Source organism: Carcharhinus amblyrhynchos, chromosome 13, assembly GCF_965287045.1.
Source record: "Carcharhinus amblyrhynchos chromosome 13, sCarAmb.v2.hapA, whole genome shotgun sequence".
Classification (NCBI taxonomy): domain Eukaryota; kingdom Metazoa; phylum Chordata; class Chondrichthyes; order Carcharhiniformes; family Carcharhinidae; genus Carcharhinus; species Carcharhinus amblyrhynchos.
This window is the reverse complement of record NC_137336.1, coordinates 70,886,159-70,908,738: the sequence shown is the minus strand read 5'-3', so window position 1 is coordinate 70,908,738 and position 22,580 is coordinate 70,886,159. Positions and strand designations below refer to the sequence as shown.

General features: G+C 49.2%; 1 protein-coding gene across 3 annotated transcripts in view; it reads right to left on the bottom strand.

The window, feature by feature from the left end:
- Positions 1–473: 473 nt before the first annotated feature.
- Positions 474–22,580, bottom strand: part of grk6 (G protein-coupled receptor kinase 6) — an 87,548-nt gene continuing 65,441 nt past the window's right edge. For all 3 annotated transcript variants that reach the window (XM_080201804.1, XM_080201805.1, XM_080201806.1), the window contains 4 exons: positions 15,612–15,749; positions 14,230–14,367; positions 11,654–11,788; positions 474–648 (listed from right to left, as the gene is read on the bottom strand). In XM_080201804.1, the coding sequence (XP_080057930.1) occupies positions 565–648; positions 11,654–11,788; positions 14,230–14,367; positions 15,612–15,749 (495 nt within the window). In that variant the 3' untranslated portion in view covers positions 474–564. The remainder of the gene's footprint in view (positions 649–11,653; positions 11,789–14,229; positions 14,368–15,611; positions 15,750–22,580) is intronic.

The window sequence follows — 22,580 nt, the reverse complement described above, 5'->3', positions numbered from 1 at the left end:
CACTCCCTCAGCACTGACCCTCTGACAGTGCGGCGCTCCCTCAGCACTGACCCTCTGACAGTGCGGCACTCCCTCAGTACTGACCCTCTGACAGTGCAGCACTCCCTCAGTACTGACCCTCTGACAGTGCGGCACTCCCTCAGCACTGACCCTCTGTCAGTGCAGCACTCCCTCAGTACTGACCCTCTGTCAGTGCAGCACTCCCTCAGTACTGACCCTCTGACAGTGCGGCACTCCCTCAGTACTGACCCTCTGACAGTGCGGCACTCCCTCAGTACTGACTCTCTGACAGCGCGGCGCTCCCTCAGCACTGACCCTCCGACAGCGCGGCACTCCCTCAGTACTGACCCTCTGACAGAACGGTGCTCCCAAATCCAATTAAACGGGGAAGATTTTCATTGACAGCGTACATGTTCTGCCTTGATATGATAATCATTCTCCATGCAGCAAACAAATTTGAGCATTACAGAGTCTGTGGTTTAAATATACATTCCTATATTTATATATCAAATGTACAGATATGTGCAAAGTTGTAGAGTTCTGATCCTTTAGCGCTGTGGGGAATTATCCGTGGAAACACTTGGGAGTTGCATCTGAATCACTGTCTTGACACTCGTTCTCCTCATTCGGGCAACTTGCTGGGCAGACCTGAGTAAGAGCAAAGCAAGTGGGAGCAAAGCAAAGCAAGGCCTTAGACAATGAGCTGGATTAAAACACAATGACCGAGACAGGCCTGAGCACAGACTGACAACACAATACCTGCCTGAGTGTGGACACAGATATACAAGTCTACACTAGTCAGATCGTGTGGTTACATTCACATCCACACATTTATCATCTTTAACAGCGTCCATGAGTGTACAGACACAGTGTGACTCCTCCTCACTGACGAGATATCCTCAACAACCCCTCACTGACCAGAAAACCAACACTGGAACCTCACCATCTTCTTATTTTCTTCTGTCTAGTTGCAAAGTGAATGGTGTTCATTGCTGGGAATATTATTCTCTCACATCATACCATTTCCTTCACAGCAGGAAACACTGCAACTTAGTGACAGTGCGCTATTCACTCGTTAAGAGTGATTAGTTACTGTGGTAAGCAGTACAGATTAGTGACAGTGTGCTACTTGCTAGTTACAGTGTCACTTACTGTTATAAGCAGCACAGGTTGGTGACAGTCTACCATTCATAGTTACAGTGGTTAATTACTGTGGTAAGCTGAACAGAGTGGTGATAGTGTACCACTCATAGTTACTGTGGTTAGTTATTGTGGTAAGCAGTACAGGTTAGAGTAAGTCTACCACCCACAGTTACAGTGGTTAGTTACTGTGGTTGCTTCCAGTGTACTAGTTACAGCAGTTATTGTGGTTATCAGTACAGGGTGATGACAGTATACCAATCGCTAGTTTCAGTAGTTTGTTACTTGTGTCAAGTAGTACATGTTTGCAACAATCTTTCGCTGGTTAAAGAAGTTTGTTTACAACCATGGACAGAACAAGTTAGTGAAACACAGACTGTCTGGTGTTCCGATGGTTGGTTACAGTAGGTTAATGAGATTGGACATGTTAACAACGACAGCTATTAGAGATGTACAGTGTGTAGATGGACATCTTGCTGGTTAAGGCAGTTGGTTACTGTGGTAAATAGCACTGTGGACAGGGCTTTAAACTAACAAAGGAAAGGGGGATTTGGAAATCTAAAGACAAAAGTTGAGGCAATAAAATGGTGAAGTAATGAGGGTAATGATGAGCAGAGTGGAACAGGGAAGCACAGAGTTTACCAGCAACTGGACATCAGTCAATAAGGTCATTACAAGGAGATAGTAATGAGAAAGTGAAATTAAAACTTATTTACCTGAATGCACAAAGCAGCTGCAATAAGATAGATTAATTGGAGAAATGGAATTAACTGATTTTAGATCTAATCACTATTCCAGAGACATGGGGCTAAATAATATAGTCCCTTGACAACAGTGGATCTCACATTAACAGTGCGTCCTTCCTCAATGGCGGATCCTACACCAATGGCAATTCCATTGTCAACAGTGGTCCCTCACCAACAGGATGTTCTATGCCAATGGCACAGGAACAGTTTCAGCAGACTAATTATATAATCCTTGAAGAGCAGCAAGTGCATAGTGAAGAATTCTGACTTCTGCATTCTATCCAGGTAAGTCGATTTTGAATTTGACCTTACGTCTGCCAACCATCTGAAATTTCTTAGTTGGCAAAAATTGTCTCAAATCGGCAAGTTTCCCCACCTTCAGATACTGAAGAGTTAAAGATTGAATAAATGTTTCTCTCATAGAAGTTTGCAAACCAGAGCTTGGAGAGGCTCTACAAAAATGGCAAAGCTGCTCCCAGATTCAGTGAGCTGGCCTCCTCTGTGCAGTTCAGGGGAGAATTGAAGATCTAATTCTGAGTGCTAGCAGGAGGAGGAATTCCAGGCAGACTCATGCTACATGGGGGGAGGAGGCTGAGGGATCAGCAGTGTGGGTGTTTTGGGAGGGATCTGGCCCACCATAGAATCCCTACAGTGCAGAAGGAAGCCGATCAACACATCAAGTTTGCACCAACTTTGACAGGGCACCTTACCTAGGCCCACCCCATCCCCATAACCCAACGCACTAATCCTGCTGATCCCAATTGCCAACATGTCTTTGGGTAAGGGACAACTTAGCACGGCCAATCAACCTAATCTGGACATATTTGGATTGTGGGAGGAAACCAGAGCAATGGGAAGAAACCCACAGAGACATGGGGAGAATGTGCAAACTGCAGACAGTCACCCAAGATGGCATGGTAGCACAGTGGTCAGCACTGCTGCTTCACAGCTCCAGGGTCCTGGGTTCGATTCTCGGCTCAGGTCAATGTCTGTGTGGACTCTGCACATTCTCCTCGTGTCTGCGTGGGTTTCCTCCGGGTACTCTGGTTTCCTCCCACAGTCCAAAGATGTGCGGGTTAGGGTGATTAGCCATGCTAAGATATTGCCCCTTAGTGTCCAGGGTAGCGGAAGTTAGAGGGATTAATGGGTATAATATGTAGGGATATGGGGGTAGGGCCTGGGTGGGATTGTGTTCGGTGCAGACTCGATGGGCTGAAAGGCCTCTTTCTGCGCTGTAGGGTTCTATGGTTCTATGAAGATCAGAATTGAACCCGGGTCCCTGGAGCTGTGAGTCAGTAGTGCTAACCACTGTGCCACCATGCCATGCTGCCTCACGGCCACAGAAGTCGCAGTGACCTCAGGAGGTCAACAGTATTAGTAATATTAGTCCAGTGGGATACAGGTCTCAAACGCAAATGTAGTGATTAGCTGCTCACCCATTTCCACAAAGCCACAGCTTTCCCAGACAATGCCATTGTGTAGTCTGAACAATGAACAAGTCAAACATTGATGTTTGCAGGATGGCCTTAAGATGCCTGCGCATAGGTTTCGGTCAGGCACACACTAATCTGATAATGTGATTGAGAAACAGAAATGCGATGGCTTGAGATTATTGTCCCATTTCAGAAGAACCCATGACATGCGCGCATGCAACAGAGAGAGACAGAGAGGGAGAGCAGTCAGAGAGCGAGGTGGAGAGGGGACAGAGAGAGAAAGAGAAGAAGAGGGGACAGAGAGAAAGAAGGAGAGAAGGGTCAGAGAGCGAGAGAAGGAGAAGGGTCAGAAAGAGAGGGGGAGAAGGAGCCGGATCAGAAAGAGAGAGGGAGAGGGGTGAGAGAGGGAGAGGGAGATGGGAGAGGGGTCAGAAAAGAGAGGTTAAAGTGAGAGGGAGGGAGAGGGAGGGAGGCGGAGGGGTCAGAGGGAGGGAGGCGGAGGGGTCAGAGGGAGGGAGGCGGAGGGGTCAGAGGGAGGGAGGCGGAGGGGTCAGAGGGAGGGAGGCGGAGGGGTCAGAGGGAGGGAGGCGGAGGGGTCAGAGGGAGGGAGGCGGAGGGGTCAGAGGGAGGGAGGCGGAGGGGTCAGAGGGAGGGAGGCGGAGGGGTCAGAGGGAGGGAGGCGGAGGGGTCAGAGGGAGGGAGGCGGAGGGGTCAGAGGGAGGGAGGCGGAGGGGTCAGAGGGAGGGAGGCGGAGGGGTCAGAGGGAGGGAGGCGGAGGGGTCAGAGGGAGGGAGGCGGAGGGGTCAGAGGGAGGGAGGCGGAGGGGTCAGAGGGAGGGAGGCGGAGGGGTCAGAGGGAGGGAGGCGGAGGGGTCAGAGGGAGGGAGGCGGAGGGGTCAGAGGGAGGGAGGCGGAGGGGTCAGAGGGAGGGAGGCGGAGGGGTCAGAGGGAGGGAGGCGGAGGGGTCAGAGGGAGGGAGGCGGAGGGGTCAGAGGGAGGGAGGCGGAGGGGTCAGAGGGAGGGAGGCGGAGGGGTCAGAGGGAGGGAGGCGGAGGGGTCAGAGGGAGGGAGGCGGAGGGGTCAGAGGGAGGGAGGCGGAGGGGTCAGAGGGAGGGAGGCGGAGGGGTCAGAGGGAGGGAGGCGGAGGGGTCAGAGGGAGGGAGGCGGAGGGGTCAGAGGGAGGGAGGCGGAGGGGTCAGAGGGAGGGAGGCGGAGGGGTCAGAGGGAGGGAGGCGGAGGGGTCAGAGGGAGGGAGGCGGAGGGGTCAGAGGGAGGGAGGCGGAGGGGTCAGAGGGAGGGAGGCGGAGGGGTCAGAGGGAGGGAGGCGGAGGGGTCAGAGGGAGGGAGGCGGAGGGGTCAGAGGGAGGGAGGCGGAGGGGTCAGAGGGAGGGAGGCGGAGGGGTCAGAGGGAGGGAGGCGGAGGGGTCAGAGGGAGGGAGGCGGAGGGGTCAGAGGGAGGGAGGCGGAGGGGTCAGAGGGAGGGAGGCGGTCCAGGGGACAGAGAGAGAGAGAGAGAGAGAGAGCGCGAAAGGGATCAAAGAGAGAGAGAAAGGGAGACGGAGAGGGGTCAGAGAGGGAGAATGGGAGTGGGGTCAGAGAAAAAGTGAGGGACAGGTATCAGAGAAAGAGAGAGAGAGAGAGAGAGGTAAGGGAACAGAGGGGGCAGGAGAGGGAGAGGGTGGGGGAATGGAGGGACTGTGTCAGAGGGGGAGTGAGTGAGGGATAGTCTGTACAGTTGAGGGTGAAGTTATGACTCCTTGTGCTGGAGCCGAGCTCAGCAGTCATGGTGAGGTTGGAGGGAGACCTGGTTCTGGTTAGATGTGATAAAATGAGATGGCTCGTTTGGTTGAAAGCAGGATTGAAAATGTGCAATGTGTTTGGTGAATAGATTTTACACTTTGGAATCTGGAGAAGTTTCATGATTAGAAGTTTAACATCATTAACCAAAGTTCCAGAGAAGCTGTGGTGTTCAGTCCTGCCTGTCAGACAGGGAAAAGGTTTATGATAGGGTGATGTTTGAGGTAATGTGATAGCTTATTACCCACTCCCTGATCCACGAGAAGATTCTTCAACACAGACTGGAGCAGAATCCACGCAGCTCCCTCCCTCCTCGGGCCCTGCGAGGGTGCAGCCGCTCTCTGCACCCAGCACCATCACAGTTACTGGCACTGGAGCAGGATCCAGTGCTTCAGACACGGTCAGGTACACATTGCAGAGAAACATACAGCTGCCACAGCATACAGTGGAGCAGGGCTCAGGCGGCATGGTGGCACAGTGGTTAGCACTGCAACCTCACAGCACCAGGTGACCCGGGTTCGATTCCCGGCTTGGGTCACTGTTTGTGTGGAGTTTGCATGTTCTCCTTGTGTCTGCGTGGGTTTCCTCAGGTTGCTCCAGTTTCGTCCCAGACTCCAAAGATGTGCGGGTTAGGTGGATTAGCCATGCTAAACTGCCCCATAGTGTCAGGGGGACTAGAGGGGATAGGGCCTGACTGGGATTGCTGCCAGTGCAGGCTCTATGGGCCGAATGGCCTCCTTCCGCACTGTAAGATTCAATGATTGAGTCATAGGAATGTCTAGGATGATCCAGAGACCGATTCTGATCTGGATGACGAGACATTGGAGTCATTTGTAAGGCTGCAGATACTGAATATCTGGCATGAGGTCCTTGACAAATTAACAAGTATACCAGAGGGATTGTTTGCTCCAGCACATTCTGTGAAGGTGTCCAACCAGGCCAGACTATCAGGGAAAACTGCAGACAGGGTTGTCAGGATACTCTCTGATCTCAATTCCATCGCCCTAGTTCTGCGCTCAGGAGTTCAGAGCCAGGGTGACAGGAGAATTGGTCACACACCCAGCTCCTGGGACTCACCATTTGGCAGAGACATTGTCAGAGGCCTGGGTATTGTCACAGTGAAGATGTGCATGCGTCTCATAGAGCCTCTCCTGGAGTGTCTGCTACCCAAAGCCACAGCCACAAAGAGGATTCCTGCCAACATCATCCAGGGCAAGGGAGATGACAGATCAGATGTGAAGAGGGAGCTGGAGCATCCATTAATTTTATTTTCTATATCTACCTCACGGTCATGAATAGAAGCATACGGGTTATGGTTCCCTTTAGTGACATTGCTATGCCTTGATGGCTTGTGAAGAAACACAACTCACATTCCCTCATGCTTATATTCTTATTGAAAGCTGTGAGTGTGAGACTTGTGACTCAGAGCTGGAGGAATTGTGTAACTTTGTGGGTAGGTGGGGAAAGTTTGGATACAAGGGTTTCAGGACTTGGTCATTGCAGCTGTGAGAAATGAGGGACACATAACCCCTGACTATAGTTGTGGCTAGAGACTCAACAGAAACCTTTGTCATGTAGAAGTGTCCCTGTTGTTAAGGCCATCTTTTGTCATGACCAGAACCATTCACAGCAGCACTGCCACCTTCCTTCATCCCACCCACGTTAAGTTTGAAAGTGACACAATCCAATCACAAACAAGAGGCTTAAACTTAAAAAAAAGCCTATTGAATAGGTACGATTGAAGAACAACGATTGGGTAAATGATCTAAATGATGCGGCAAGAAATGATTCAAGGGAAACATTTAAAGAAACAGTTCAACAGCTTCAACAAAAATACATTCCATTGAAGCACTAAAGCTCAACAAGAAAGACCCAATGGGGCTCACTCAGGAAGTGAACTCAGTGTCATATGCTGGTGAGCAGAAGAATAGGTAGATTGAGAAATTCAACATGTAGCTGGAGAAATAGAATAACAGCAGGAGCTTTAGATCTTCAATACACTGGGACTGGTTTCGGAGCTAGTGTTGGTAATGGTAGTATTGATTAAAGATGGTATTACAGTAGTGGAGAGAGGGGATGTTCCAGAGAGATCAAAGCCAGAATCTCTCTGATTAGAGGTGAAGAATCATCTATGTGGTATATAGACCACCAAGGGATGTGGAGAAACAAATTTTAGAGATGTGCGAGAATGATAGAATAATTATAATGGGGGACTTCAATTAACCAAATATAGACTGGGTAAGAATGACACAAAGGGACAAAGGCACTGGTGGATAAGTTCTGGGCAATGAGTTGGCCCAAGTGGATCAAATATCAATGGAAGAGCACTTAGGGGGATAGTGACCATCATATCATTAGGTTTACATTGTTCCTTTCCCATGGCCAATCTAGAACAGGGATAAGTAATTGGGGAAAAGCCAAATTTGATGGGATGAGAATGCATCAGTTGAGTGAGTTGGAATTAAATGTTCGCAGAAAAGATAGTAGCTTAACAATAGGCCACTCAGAGATAGTACTGAAGGCAATGTCAAGCTATACTCCCTAGAAGGGGAAAGTTTGGATAAATAAATCCAAAGCACCCTGGATTATGCAGGAGATAGAGGTGAAGATGATGATTGATAGAATACACAATGGAGAATCAGGCTGAATATAGAAGGAGCAGAGGGGAAGTGAGAAAACTAATCAGAGAAGCAGTATGACAGCTAACATAAAAGAGAACCCAAAGTCATCCGTAAGTGGTAAATAATAAAGGAAGGTAAAAGAAAAAGTAGGATTGATTAGGGATTAAAAAAAAAGGTGACTTGCATGTGGAGGCAGGAAAAGTAGTGGCAGTTTTAAATGAGTATTTTGCATTATAAAGGAAGAAGATACTTCCCAGACTGAGGTGAGAGAGGAAGTAACTGGTACACTGGAGGAATTTACAATTGAGAAGGAGGAGGTGGTAGAAAGGCTGTCTTTACTTAAGATTGGTGAGATACCAGGACCAAAAAATGTGCATCCGAGGGTACTGAGGAAGGTGAGTGTGGAAATTGCAGAGGCACCAATGATAATCTTCTAGTCTTCCTTAGACACGGGAGTGTTGTTGGGGGATTGGAGAATTGTGAATGTTATTCCCCTGTTCAAAAAGGGATGCAAGGATAATGCTGGCAATGACAAACCAGTCTGTTTGAGCTCAGTGGAATGGAAACTTCTGGAAATTATAGTTTGGGACAAAATCGTCAGTCACTTAGTCAAGTGCAGGATAGTTAAAGAAAATCAACATGGATTCATTAAGAAAAGAGTCATGCTCAACTTGCTGAGTTCTTTCTTGAGCTGTTAATCCAAAAAGGTTGAGAAGGTTGATAAGGACAGAGTTGTTGATGTGGTGTACATGGATTTTTACAAGGTGTTTGATACAATGCTATATAACACACTTCTGAGCAAATTCTAGCTCATGGAATAAAAGGGAAAATAGACACTCAGATAAGAAGTTGGCTGAGTGACAGGAAGCAGACTAGTGATAAATATTATTTTTCAGATTGGAGGAAGGTTTGGAGTTCCCCAGAGTCAGTGTTAGGACCTTGTATTTCCTGACATAGATTAACGACCTAGACTCTGGTGATCTGGGCATGATTTCAAAATTTCTGAATGATACAAAAATTGGAAGTGGTGTCAGCTTTGATGAAGATAGTCTTGAATTTTAAAAGGACACAGACATGATTCTGACTTGTCCAGACAAGTGGCAGATGAAGTTCAATGCAAAGAGACATGATGTGTAGCAGGAAAAATATGGGGAGAGACAGTATGAAACAAAAGGGAGAAACTCTAAAAGAGGTGCAGGAACAGAGGGAATTCAGCGTATATACATAAGTCATTGAAGATGGCAGGGCTTCTTGCCTTTTGGCCCTTCTTGTCTGTGCCGAACCATTTTTTGCCTGGTCCCACTGACCTGCACTTGGACCATATCCCTCCTCACCCCTCTCATCCATGAACCTGTCCAAGTTTTTCTTAAATGTTAAAAGTGACCCCGCATTTACCACTTTATCCGGCAGCTCATTCCACACTCCCACCACTCTCTGCGTGAAGAATCCCCCCCCCCCAATATTCCCTTTAAACTTTTCTCCTTTCATCCTTAACCCATGCCCTCTGGTTTTTTTTCTTCTCTAGCCTCAGTGGAAAAGGCATTTGATAAGATATTGCACTTAAGATTGATGGGAAAAAAAAAGGGCTAGTGGAGCTTGGATAGAGGATTGGTTAATAGACAGGAAGCAAGAATGTGCATAAGTAGGGGATTTTGAAGTTGGCCATTGACTCAGAGAGCAAATAGATCACTACTGAGGCTTCAGCTATTTCCAATCTATATTAAAGACTCAGAATGGCATGCTGTCCAACATTGGAGGCAAGAATAAAGAAGTCTTGCTACCATTGTACAGAGATTGCTGTCATCACATCTGGAATCTTGTGTACAGTTACAGTTTCCTCATTTAAGAAAGGATATACTTGCATTGGAAGTGGGACAGTGAATGGTCAGAGACTGACCTCTGGGACAAGGGAGTACAATGAGAGGCTGGGTAAATCAGGTTGATATTCTCTGGAGTTTAGAAGATTGAGAGGTGATCACATTGAAACATTCATGATTCTGAAGGGGTTTGATAGGGTAGATACAGAGAGTTTGTTTCCCCTGACTGTGTCCCTATTTCCTAGATTCCCAGTCTCAGGATAAGAGACTGATCATTTAGGATTAAAATGAAAGGGTTGTGAATCTTTGTAATTCTCGACTTCACTGGGTTGTGGGTGCTCCATTGTTGGATAGATTTAAGTCTGGAACAGAGAGATTTCTGGTCTCTCAGGGAATTAAGGGATATGGGGAGTGTGTGGGGAAAGTGGGGTTGAAACCCAGGATGAGTCATGATTATAGTGAGTGGAGCAGGAGTGGTCTGCTTCTGCTCTATTCCTGAGTTCTTTCTCAGCAGTAAAGCTTAGTGATGCTGAAACTCCTGCTAGTGATTGTCACAGTGGTATGCAGTACGCTAGTGATTACTAGTTTCATCAGTTGCAAATATTACACTGGTTAACAGTGCAGGTTAATTACAATGGACCTGTTGATAGTTACAGTGGTTAGTCACAGCAGTGTAGGTTATGATAATGGACCTGTTGATAGTTACAATGGTAAGCAGTTTAGGTTAATGACAGTGGACAGGTTATTAGTTACAATGGTAAACAGAGTAGGCTAATGACAGTGGACCGGTTGCTAGTAACAGTGGTAAACAGTGTAGGTTAATGACAGTTGACTGGTTGCTAATTACAGCGGTTAGTTACAGTGATAAGCAGAATGGGTTAACGACAGTGGATCGGTTGCTGGTTAGAGTGGTTAGTTACAGTGGTAAGGAGTGTAGGTTAATGACAGTGCATCTGTTGCTGGTTAGAGTGGCTAGCAGTGAAATGCACGATCTCTCGATGATACACTTTGCTGGTTTACTGAGGGAGTCTTTCACCAAAAGCTTGATTGTGGGATTATCAAGTGGCCATCCCATAATGCCAGCTCATTTCTGCAGAGAGAGAAGACGGTGAGCTCAGGCACAAGATGAACAAGAGCAGACGAAGAGCTGGAAATCCCACACACAATCCTGAATGCGTTCACAGAGAAGAGAAGCTCTAACCTTTCGTTGTGGGAAGACGAAAGAGAGAAATGGACTTTCTCAGATTAGATAAGATCTGACCTTCAAATCCCTGGATGCAATCATTCAAATTGAGAGAATGAGTGGATGAGTGAGGCACAGAGGGAAGAGGGGCTGAGTGAGAAGAAGACATGACAAAGTCAAGAAGGAAATAGGCAGGGCGGTGTGACATGAGGGGAGGGGGCGAGTAGGGTGGTGATGGGTGATGGGGACTGGGGCGGGCGGGCAGGGGGTGGGGGCCAGGTAGGTGGGGGAGAGTGGGCGGGCAGGGCAGGGACCAGTCGGGTGGGCGATGGGGGCCGGGCGGGCGTGGAGGAGGGGTAGGGGCCTGGCTTGCAGAGGGGTGGGGGCCCAGTGGGTGGGGGGGGCATGGGCTGGGCGGGTGGGGGGGGGGGGGGTGTCATGGGGGCCTGGTAGGCAGGGGGGATGGGGGTCAGGCAGGTGTGGGGGGGGGGGGGGGTGGGCGGGCAGGGGGGCGGTGGGCAGGGGGTGGGGGCCAGGGAGTGGGGGCAGAGGGCAAGGGGGAGAGGGAGAGAGGGAATGACGGTGCGGGTGAGGGTGGATAGAGGATTATTAGGAAGGTTGCTTGTGGGGTGAGGGAATGGAATGTGTGAGAGAGCATTGTGAGGCAGGGTGAGGACATGAAGGTGGACGGGGGGGGGGGTGGAGAGAGCGAGGATGGAATTGGCCATTTTGAGCTTCCAGGTGAGGTCGGAGATTATTTCTTACTGAGTGAGTATTTCAGGGATGGGATTCTAACAGAGATAGAGGGCAGTCCATGTCTCTGAATGTTGTATTTTTTTTTGTTGATCTGAAATAGTGATTGATCCCGGAACTGTTCAGAGTAACAGTCAGCATTACCTCACAGAGCGCACACACACCTGTCGACTGAACAGACGGCGCAGTAATCCTCTTTTCGGTGGGGCTGGGGGCTGACCTTTCCAATCCAGATCAGGAGGCACTGAGCCATCATCACCAAACACATTCAGCTCACTGAAACATTCTGTCTCAATCATCTGAAAAACACACACACGCACACACACACAGAGAACATCAAAACACAGCAGCATTATCATCAATAGGTTAGCCGAGGGGCAATTCACTCAGAGTGAGGGTAGGGGGAGAAATGTAAATCCTGTGGGAATGAGGGTGAGGGGAATTTAAGTTTAAGTTGATTTATTAGTGTCACAAGTAGGTTAACATTAACACTGCAATAAAGTTTTATGAAAATCCTCTAGTTGCCACATTCTGGCACCTGTTCGGGTACACTGTGGGAGAATTTAGCATGGCCAATGCACCGGACCAGTATGTTTTTTTGGACTGTGGGAGAACGTGCAGACTCTGCACAGACCCAAGCCTGGAATTGAACCCGGGTCCCTGGCACTGTGAAGCAGCAGTGCTAACCACTGTACCACCTTACCATCTGTGTGTAAATCCTGTGGGAATGAGCGTGTGCGCGTAGCGTGTAAATCCTGTGGGAATGAGCGTGTGCGCGTAGCGTGTAAATCCTGTGGGAATGAGCGTGTGTGTAGCGTGTAAATCCTGTGGGAATGAGCGTGTGCGCGTAGCGTGTAAATCCTGTGGGAATGAGCGTGTGCGCGTAGCGTGTAAATCCTGTGGGAATGAGCATGTGCACGTAGCGTGTAAATCCTGTGGGAATGAGCGTGTGCGCGTAGCGTGTAAATCCTGTGGGAATGAGTGTGTGCGCGTAGCGTGTAAATCCTGTGGGAATGAGCGTGTGCACGTAGTGTGTAAATCCTGTGGGAATGAGCGTGTGTGCATAGCGTGTAAATCCTGTGGGAATGAGCGTGTGCGCGTAGTGTGTAAATCCTGTGGGAATGAGCGTGTGCACGTAGTGTGTAAATCCTGTGGGAATGAGCGTGTGTGCATAGCGTGTAAATCCTGTGGGAATGAGCGTGTGCGCGTAGTGTGTAAATCCTGTGGGAATGAGCGTGTGCACGTAGTGTGTAAATCCTGTGGGAATGAGCGTGTGTGCATAGCGTGTAAATCCTGTGGGAATGAGCGTGTGTGCATAGTGTGTAAATCCTGTGGGAATGAGCGTGTGTGCGTAGTGTGTAAATCCTGTGGGAATGAGGGTGAGGGGAGGGTGTAAATCCTGTGGGAATGAGCGTGTGCACGTAGTGTGTAAATCCTGTGGGAATGAGCGTGTGCGCGTAGCGTGTAAATCCTGTGAGAATGAGCGTGTGTGCGTAGCGTGTAAATCTTGTGGGAATGAGCGTGTGCGCGTAGTGTGTAAATCCTGTGGGAATGAGCGTGTGCGCGTAGCGTGTAAATCCTGTGGGAATGAGCATGTGTGCGTAGTGTGTAAATCCTGCGGGAATGAGGATGAGGGGAGGGTGTAAATCCTGTGGGAATGAGCGTGTGTGCATAGCGTGTAAATCCTGTGGGAATGAGCATGAGGGGAGGGTGTAAATCCTATGGGAATGAGCGTGTGTGTGTAGCGTGTAAATCCTGCGGGAATGAGCGTGTGTGCGTAGCGTGTAAATCCTGTGGGAATGAGCGTGTGTGCGTAGCGTGTAAATCCTGTGGGAATGAGCGTGTGTGCGTAGCGTGTAAATCCTGCGGGAATGAGCATGTGTGCGTAGCGTGTAAATCCTGCGGGAATGAGGATGAGGGGAGGGTGTAAATCCTGTGGGAATGAGCGTGTGTGCGTAGCGTGTAAATCCTGTGGGAATGAGCGTGAGGGGAGGGTGTAAATCCTATGGGAATGAGCGTGTGTGTGTAGCGTGTAAATCCTGTGGGAATGAGCGTGAGGGGAGGGTGTAAATCCTATGGGAATGAGCGTGTGTGTGTAGCGTGTAAATCCTGCGGGAATGAGCGTGTGTGCGTAGCGTGTAAATCCTGTGGGAATGAGGGTGAGGGGAGGGTGTAAATCCAATGGGAATGAACATATGTGGCGTGGGAATTAGAGTACAGACTGAGTAAATCCTGCGAGAATGAGGGTGGTGCGTGTGCAAACCTGTGGGAATGAGGGTGGGACGTGTTTAGATCCTGCGGGAATGAGTGTGTAAATCCTGCGGGAATGAGTGTGTAAATCCTGCGGGAATGAGTGTGTAAATCCTGTGGGAATGAGTGTGGAGAGTGTGTGTAAATGCTGTGGGAATGAGGGTGGAGAGTGTGTGTAAATGCTGTGGGAATGAGGGTGGAGTGTGTGTGTAAATCCTGTGGGAATGAGGGTGGAGTGTGTGTGTAAATCCTGTGGGAATGAGGGTGTAAATCCTGTGGGAATGAGGGTGTTGTGTAGGGGTATTGAGGTGATTTGTTGAACTGAGTGCTGACAGTGCGGAGTGAAGAAACTGTTGGATTTTCTGGTGAGCTGCTGCCAGATCGAAGCAGATGGACCTTCTCGATCGTAGACTTGGGCAGATTCTGCAGAGAGCTGGTGTGGACCCCCGCTGGCCTCTTGCTATACTGTAATGACTCTGACTTTCATTACCTCATTTTGCCAGGGGATGCAGACAGACCCTGTGGCAAACTTGGCGTAGAAATCATTGTCAGCAGCATCCAGTTCCACTCCCTTCACTGTGGAGAACTGTTCAATATCCAACACATCCTTGCAGTAGATGGCTTGTGGCTGCAGGAAGAGCAAATGGTGGTCAGATAAGCATGATGTGGAGATGCTGGCGATGGACTGGGGTAAACACAGTACAAAGTCTCACAACACCTTCATCGGCCGGGGCATTGAGTTTAAAAATTGGCAAGTCATGTTGCAGCTTTATAGAATCTTAGTTAGGCCGCTCTTGGAATGTAGTGTTCAATTCTGGTCGCCACACTACCAGAAGGATGTGGAGGCTTTGGGGAGGGTACAGAAAAGATTTACCAGGATGTTGCCTGGTATGGAGGGCATTAGCCATGAGGAGAGATTGGAGAAACTTAGTTTGTTCTCACTGAAACGACGGAGGTTGAGGGGAGACCTGATAGAAGTCTACAAGATTATGAGAGGCATGGACAGAGTGAATAGTCAGAAGCTTTTTCCCAGGGTGGAAGAGTCAATTAGTAGGGGGTACAGGTTTAAGGTGCGAGGGACAAGGTTTAAAGGAGATGTATGAGGTAGATCTTTTTTACACAGAGTAGTGGGTGCCTGGAACTCGTTGCAAGGGGAGGTAGTGGAAGCAGATATGGTAGTGACTTTTAAGGGTGTCTTGACAAATACATGAATAGGATGGGAATAGAGGGATATAGTTCCCGGAAGGGTAGGGGGTTTTAGTTCAGATGGGCAGCATGGTTGGTCTAGGCTTGGAGGGCTGAAGAGCCTGTTCCTGTGCTGTAATTTTCTTTGTTCAAACACATGGGATCATCACCAGTTGGAAGTTCTCCTCCAAGTCACTCAACATCCTGACTTAGAAATACATCACCATTCCTTCATTATTGCTCGGTCAACATCCCGAAGCTCCCTCCCTAACAGTACTCTGCACGTATCGACATCTCAGGACTGCAACAGTTCAAGAAAGTGGGTCACCACCACCTTAATTCTCAAGGGTAATAAATGCTAGCCAAGTCAACGAAGTCAATCACAGTTTAAAAAAAAACTGCCCCTTCCCCCACCTTGCATCTGGGTCTGAGCTGAGCTGAATCTCACTCTCTTCATATCTCTTCACCCTCCCAACTGCTCTACAAGTGCTGCCTTCTCAACAACTCCCCTCCAAATGCCCACCCTCTCCCAACACCCTTCCCCCATTCTCCCTCCCTCCTCCTCACCGGTCCTGTGCCCTTTTTGCTCTTTGTCCTCCAGCCTCACTCTGTCACTTTTGAGGGGCTATTTAGTTGAATTTACTCCTGGAGTAGGGAGAAAAGTTGTAAATGAGAATCTCCACTTACGTCAGGTGTGAATGGAGGCGACACCATTCCTGCTTCCAGCCGTTTGAAGTTAATATTTTGAAACAATGGGTGTTCTTTCACCTCGCTCGAGCCCCTCCCACAGCAACCCAATCGTTCTTCTGGATTTTTCCTCAGTAACTATGGAAACAGAGTGTCATGAGCAGCCATATTTACCCAGAAACATTTCAACCCCCCCCACACCACACATCAATGCTGATCTTCCCAGCGCCCCCAAAACATTTCCCAAATCACCCTGTAACGCCCACCCACCCGACTAACCCCTCCCCCAACCTGTAACGCCCACCCACCCGACTAACCCCTCCCCCACCCCGCAACGCCCACCCACCCGACTAACCCCTCCCCCACCCCGCAACGCCCACCCACCCGACTAACCCCTCCCCCACCCCGTAACGCCCACCCACCCAACTAACCCCTCCCCCACCCTGTAACGCCCACCCTCGCGACTAACCCCTCCCCCACCCCGTAACGCCCACCCTCGCGACTAACCCCTCCCCCACCCTGTAACGCCCACCCACACAAATAACCTACTCACCCATCCAACTAATCCCTCCCCCCATCCAGTCCCTCACCCCCCCCACCAACCCTTCCCCCCCATCCAGTCCCTCACCCCCCCCACCAACCCTTCCCCCCCATCCAGTCCCTCACCCCCCCCCACCAACCCTTCCCCCCCATCCAGTCCCTCACCCCCCCCACCAACCCTTCCCCCCCATCCAGTCCCTCACCCCCCCCACCAACCCTTCCCCCCCATCCAGTCCCTCACCCCCCCCACCAACCCTTCCCCCCCATCCAGTCCCACCCCCCGACCAACACTTCCCCCCATCCAGTCCCATCCCCGACCAACCCTTACCCCTCCATCCAGTCCTCCCGACCAACCCTTACCCCTCCATCCAGTCCTCCCGACCAACCCTTCCCCCCATCCAGTCCCACCCCCCAACCCCAACCCCAGCCAATCCTTCCGTCACCCAGTCTCACCCTAACCAAACTCTCCCTCCATCCAGTCCCATGCTCCTGACCAATCCCTCCCCCCGTCCACTCCCAGTCCTGACGAGCCACCCCCCCTGCTCAGCTCCACCCACCCTGACCAACCCTTCCCCTACTCAGTCCCGCCCCTTTGACCAATACTTCCCTACCCACCCAATCAAAGCCTCTCTGCCCTACCCACCTGACCAACTCCTCCCCTACCCGCCTGACCAATCCCTCTTCCACCCAGTCCCACCATTCCAACCCACACCTGCCCCACCCAAGCAACTCCTCCCTGATCCTGTCCCAGCTCCTGCACTAACCCACCCAAACCAACCATCACAATTTATTTTAATGTGGCTGATAAGTAGCAAGTAACATTCACGCCACACCAGTGCCAGGTAAGCACCATTTCCAAAATGAGGGGATCTAACCATCCATCACCCCTTGACATTCAATGGCATTGCCATCGCTGAATCCCCCTCCATCTAGAAGGACAAGAGAGCATATTCCTGAGGACACTGCCACCTGACGGTTCCCTTCCAAGTCTGACTTGGAAATATATCGCCATTCCTTCACTGTCGTTGGGTCAAAATCCTGGAACTCCCTCCCTAACAGTACTCTGGGTGTACCTATGCCACAGGGTGTGCAGTGGTTTAAGACGGCAGCTCACCACCACTGTGTCCAAGTCCAAAGATATGCGGGTTAGGTCGATGCCATGCTAAATTGACCCTAGTGTCAGGGGATTAGCAGGGTAAATATGTCGGGTTACAGGAATAGGGCCTGGGTGGGATTGTGGTTGGTACAGGCTCGATGAATCGAATACCCTCCTTCTACACTGTAGGGATTCTATGATTCTCAAGGGCAATTACAGATGGACAATAAATGCTGACCTAGAGAGCGATGGCCACATTCATAATTATAGAATCAATGATAGAACCCCACAGTGCAGAAAGAGGCCCTTCAGCCCATCGAGTCTGCACCGACCACAATCCTACCCAGGCCCTACCCCCATATCCTGACATATTTTACCCACTAATCCCTCTAACCTACATTCTTGAACTTAAAAACAACCCTCCCATGTCCACATCCTGCTTCTTCACCTCCCAAGAGAATCTTTACAGTGTAGCAGGAGACCATTAGGCCAATTAAGTCTGTCTTTTCAGACAGTCAGTGCATTTTACCAAGTCCCATTCTTCTTCCTTCTCCCACATTCATTATTTTCAGATAGCAATCCAAGTCCCTTTCGAATATCTCAGTCGAACCTGCCTCCACTTTCATCGCAGGAAGCTTGATCTAGAATCCAACCATCCTCTGGATGAAAACATTTTTCCTCACATCACTTCTACTCATTTTGTATTATTTTGAATGTATCCTCTGATTCTTGATGCTTGCTTGAGGGGGAACAATTCCTCACTATTTACCCTGCCCACACACTTCACAATCTTGAATATCTGCATCAATTTTCCTCTCAGTCTCTTATCTTACATAAGAACATAAGAAATAGGAGCAGGAGTAGGCCATCCAGCCCTTCGAGCCTGCCCCGCCATTCAATAAGATCATGGCTGATCTGTCGCTGCTCAGTTCCACTTTCCCGCCCTCTCCCCATAACCCTTAATCCCCTCTCTTATCAAAAACCCATCAACCCACGTCTTAAAAATATTTAGCGAGGCAGCCTCCACCACTTCAACGGGCAGAGAATTCCAGAGATTCACCACCCTTTGAGTGAAGAAGTTCCTCCTCAACTCCGTTCTAAACCACCTCCCCCCCCCCACTTTATCTTGAGGCTGTGCCCCCTCGTCCTACTGTCCTTTCTGAGCGGGAAGAGTCTCTCCACCTCTATCCTATCCATCCCATTCATCATCTTATATGTCTCAATGAGATCTCCCCTCATTCTTCTAAACTCTAACGAGTACAAGCCTAGTTTATTCAGCCTCTCCTCATAGCTCAACCCCCTCAACTCCGGCATCAGCCTAGTAAACCTCCTCTGCACTCCCTCCAAGGCCAAAATATCCTTGCGTAAGTGCGGCGCCCAAAACTGCACACAGTGCTCCAGCTGCGGCCTCACCAATGCCCTATACAGCTGCAGCAAGACCTCCCTACTTTTATATTCAATCCCCCTCGCTATGAAGGCCAGCATCCCATTCGCCTTCCTGACCACCTGCTGCACCTGCAAGCTGGGTTTTTGCGACTCATGCACAAGGACCCCAAGGTTCCTCTGCACTGTCGCCTGCTGCAGTTTTTCGCCACGTAAGTAATAGTCCTTCCTACCATTCTTCCTACCAAAGTGGACCACCTCGCACTTGCCAACATTAAATTCCATTTGCCAGTTCCTGGCCCATTCGCCCAACCTATCTAGATCCTTCTGCAGACTCTCCACACCCTCCGCGCAATTTGCCGTTCCACCAATCTTGGTGTCATCAGCAAATTTCGACACCATACACTCGGTTCCCTCCTCCAGATCATCTATATAAATGGTAAATAGCTGAGGCCCCAGCACCGACCCTTGGGGCACTCCACTAGTCACCGACCGCCAATCCGAATAGCACCCATTAACCCCCACTCTCTGCCTCCTATTTGACAACCAATCCTCTATCCACGCTAACACCCTACCCCCAACTCCATGCCCCCTTACCTTCTGCAATAACCTCTTGCGAGGCACCTTATCAAACGCCTTCTGAAAATCAAGACAGACCACATCCACCGGCTCTCCTCTATCCACCGCCCTAGACACATCCTCATAGAACTCCAATAAATTTGTCAGACACGACTTCCCCTTAACGAAACCGTGCTGCGTCTGCTCTATCAAGCAATTCCCCTCAAGATGCCTCGCTATTTCCTCCTTGATGACGGATTCTAACATTTTACCTACAACAGACGTTAAACTAACCGGCCTATAATTCCCTGCCTTTTGCCTGCCACCCTTCTTAAACAACGGCGTAACATTAGCCGCTTTCCAATCTTCCGGCACTTCCCCGGAATCCAGCGATGTCTGGAAAATAACCACCAAGACATCCACTATCACCTCCGCCATTTCTTTCAGAACCCTTGGATGCATTCCATCTGGTCCTGGGGACTTGTCCACAATCAGTCCCTCCAGTCTGCCGAGCACCGCCTCTCTAGTAACAATAATGTCATTGAGACCCTCCAGTCCTACCACCTTTCCATCGCTAACACCCGGCAAATTATTCACGTCCTCCTCCGTGAAGACCGAAACAAAAAAGTTATTCAAGACCTCAGTCATTTCCCCATCCCCTACCACTAAGTCCCCCCTCTCATCCTCTAAGGGTCCAACGTTCACCCTAGCCAGCCTCTTCCTTTTTATATATTTATAAAAACTCTTGCTATCCTTTTTTATATTAAGCGCTAGCCCAGCTTCATAGTTTCTCCTACCCTCCTTTATCAACTTCTTTGTCAATCTTTGTTGACATTTAAACCTCTCCCAATCCTCTTCTTGCCCACTACTCTTAGCTACTCTAAATGCCTCCGCTTTTAATTTAACACTTTCCTTCACCTCCTTCGTTATCCACGGCTTATTACCTCTCCTCCTACAGTCCTTTTTAACCATCGGAATAAATTTCTGCTGAGCACCAAGAAAGATCTCCTGAAAGATCCTCCACTGCTCCTCAGCAGACCTACCTTCCAACGCGCTCCCCCAGTCAACATTCGCCAATTCTTCTCTCATCCTACCGTACTCCCCTCTATTCAAACAAAGGACGTGTGTCCGGGAACCCACTTTCTCCTCCTCCATCTGCACCAGAAACTCCACCATACAATGATCACTCTCCCCAAGAGGATCCTTCACCACAAGGTCCCTAATTCTACCCGCCTCATTACATAACACCAGATCCAAGATAGCTCGCTCCCTCATCGGCTCCAACACACACTGTTCGAGGAAACTATCCCGACAGCATTCCAAGAACTCCTCCTCGAGCCCACCGCGTCCAACATGGGTCGACCAATCAATATGTAGATGGAAATCCCCCATAATTATGGCCATTCCATTCCTGCACGCCGCACTTATTTGTGCGTTAACAGCCTGCCCCACCTCCAGATCATTATTTGGGGGCCTATAGACGACACCCACCAGCGTCTTCCTCCCTTTGCTGTTCCTAATCTCCACCCACAACGATTCCACTTTCTGCTCTTTGGTTCCTATATCATCCCTTGTTACCACCCTTCAGCCCCAACCTCTCCAATCTATGCTCATAGCTACAGTCTATCCCTGGAGTCATTCTTGTGAATCTCGTCTGTACTCTCTCCAATCCTTCCTCAATAACGGCGCCAAGAATTGAACACTCCAGATGATGCCTAACCAATCTCTTATATTACATTCATCATGATGTCCTTACTCTTGTACTCAATGGCTTTATCAATAAAACTGAGAATACTATCTGCTTTATTAAGGTGGGGAGGTAGCTGTGGAGTGGTACTGTCACTGGACTGGTAATTCAGAGACCCAGGGTAATGTTCTGGGGATGTAGGTTCGAATTCCGAAAGTGGAATTTAAAAACTCACGAACATATCTGGAATTAAATGTCAAACAAAGGTGACAAAACCATTGTTGGAACCAATCTAGTTCACTAACGTACTTTTGGGAAAGTAAACCGCTCTTCTTACCTAGTCTACCTGTGACTCCAGACCCACAGCAATGTTGTTGACTCTTAACTACCCTTGCAAACCACTCAGTTGTATTTAACTGCTACAAATGGAACAAAAAGGAATGAAACTGGACGGACCACCTGACATCGACCCTGGCAATAGAAATGACAACAGCAAACTTAGCCATGTCAACCCTGCAAAAATCTCGAAAATTAGGAGAGCCATCTCACAGACTAGTCAAGCAATAGCCTGACATAGCCATACTCATGGAATCATACCTCAGAGATGATATCCCAAACACCACCATTACCATCCCTGGATATGTCCTGTGTCAGCAGCAGGACAAGCCAAGCAAAGTTTCAGAGCCATGAGATCATGTTGCAGCTGTATAAAACTCCAGTGCAGCCGCACCTGGAGTATTGCGTACAGTTCTGGTCGCCGCATTATAAGGAGGATGTGGGAGCATTGGAAAGGGTGCAGAGGAGGTTTACCAGAATGTTACCTGGCATGGTGGGAAGGTCTTATGAGGAAAGGCTGAGCGACTTGAGGCTGTTTTCGTTAGAAGACAGTTAAGAGGTGACTTAACAGAGGCATACGAGATGATCAGAGGATTAGATAGGGTGAATAGTGTGAACCTTTTTCCTCGGATGGAGATGGCTAGTATGAGGGGACATAGCTTTAAATTGAGCGGTGATAGATATAGGACAGATGTCAGAGGTAGGTCCTTTACTCAGAGAGTAGTAAGGGAGTGGAATGCCCTGCCTGCAACAGTAGTGGACTCGCCAACATTAAGGACATTTAAAGGGTCATTGGATAAACATATGGATGATATTGGAATAGTGTAGGTTAGATGGGCTTTAGATTGGTTTCACAGGTCGGTACAACATCGAGGGCCGAAGGGCCTATATTGCACTGTAATGTTCTATGTTCTAAAGATGGGGTCACAGTGATATACAGTTGGGAAGGAGTTTCATTGGGAGTCCTTAACTTTGGCTCTGGACCATGATGTCTCATGGTACCAGACACAATGGTCAAACAATGGTAAGGAAATCTACTGATTAACATATACTGTCCCTCCTCAGTTGATGAGGCAGTACTTCACCATGCTGATCACCACTTGGAGGAAGCACTGAGGGTGGCAAGGATGCAGAATGTACTCTGGGTGGAGACTTCAACGCTACCAAGAATGGCTTATATTATTTGGCACTACCACCATGCTAAACGGGACAGACTTTATACAGATCGAGTGACAAGGCTGGACATCCATCAAGTACTGTCAGCCATCGGCATCAGCAGGATTGTACTTAACCACAACCTGTAACCCCAGGGCATGGAATAACCCCATTCTACTATTACCACCAATCCAGGGGATCAACTCTGGTTCAA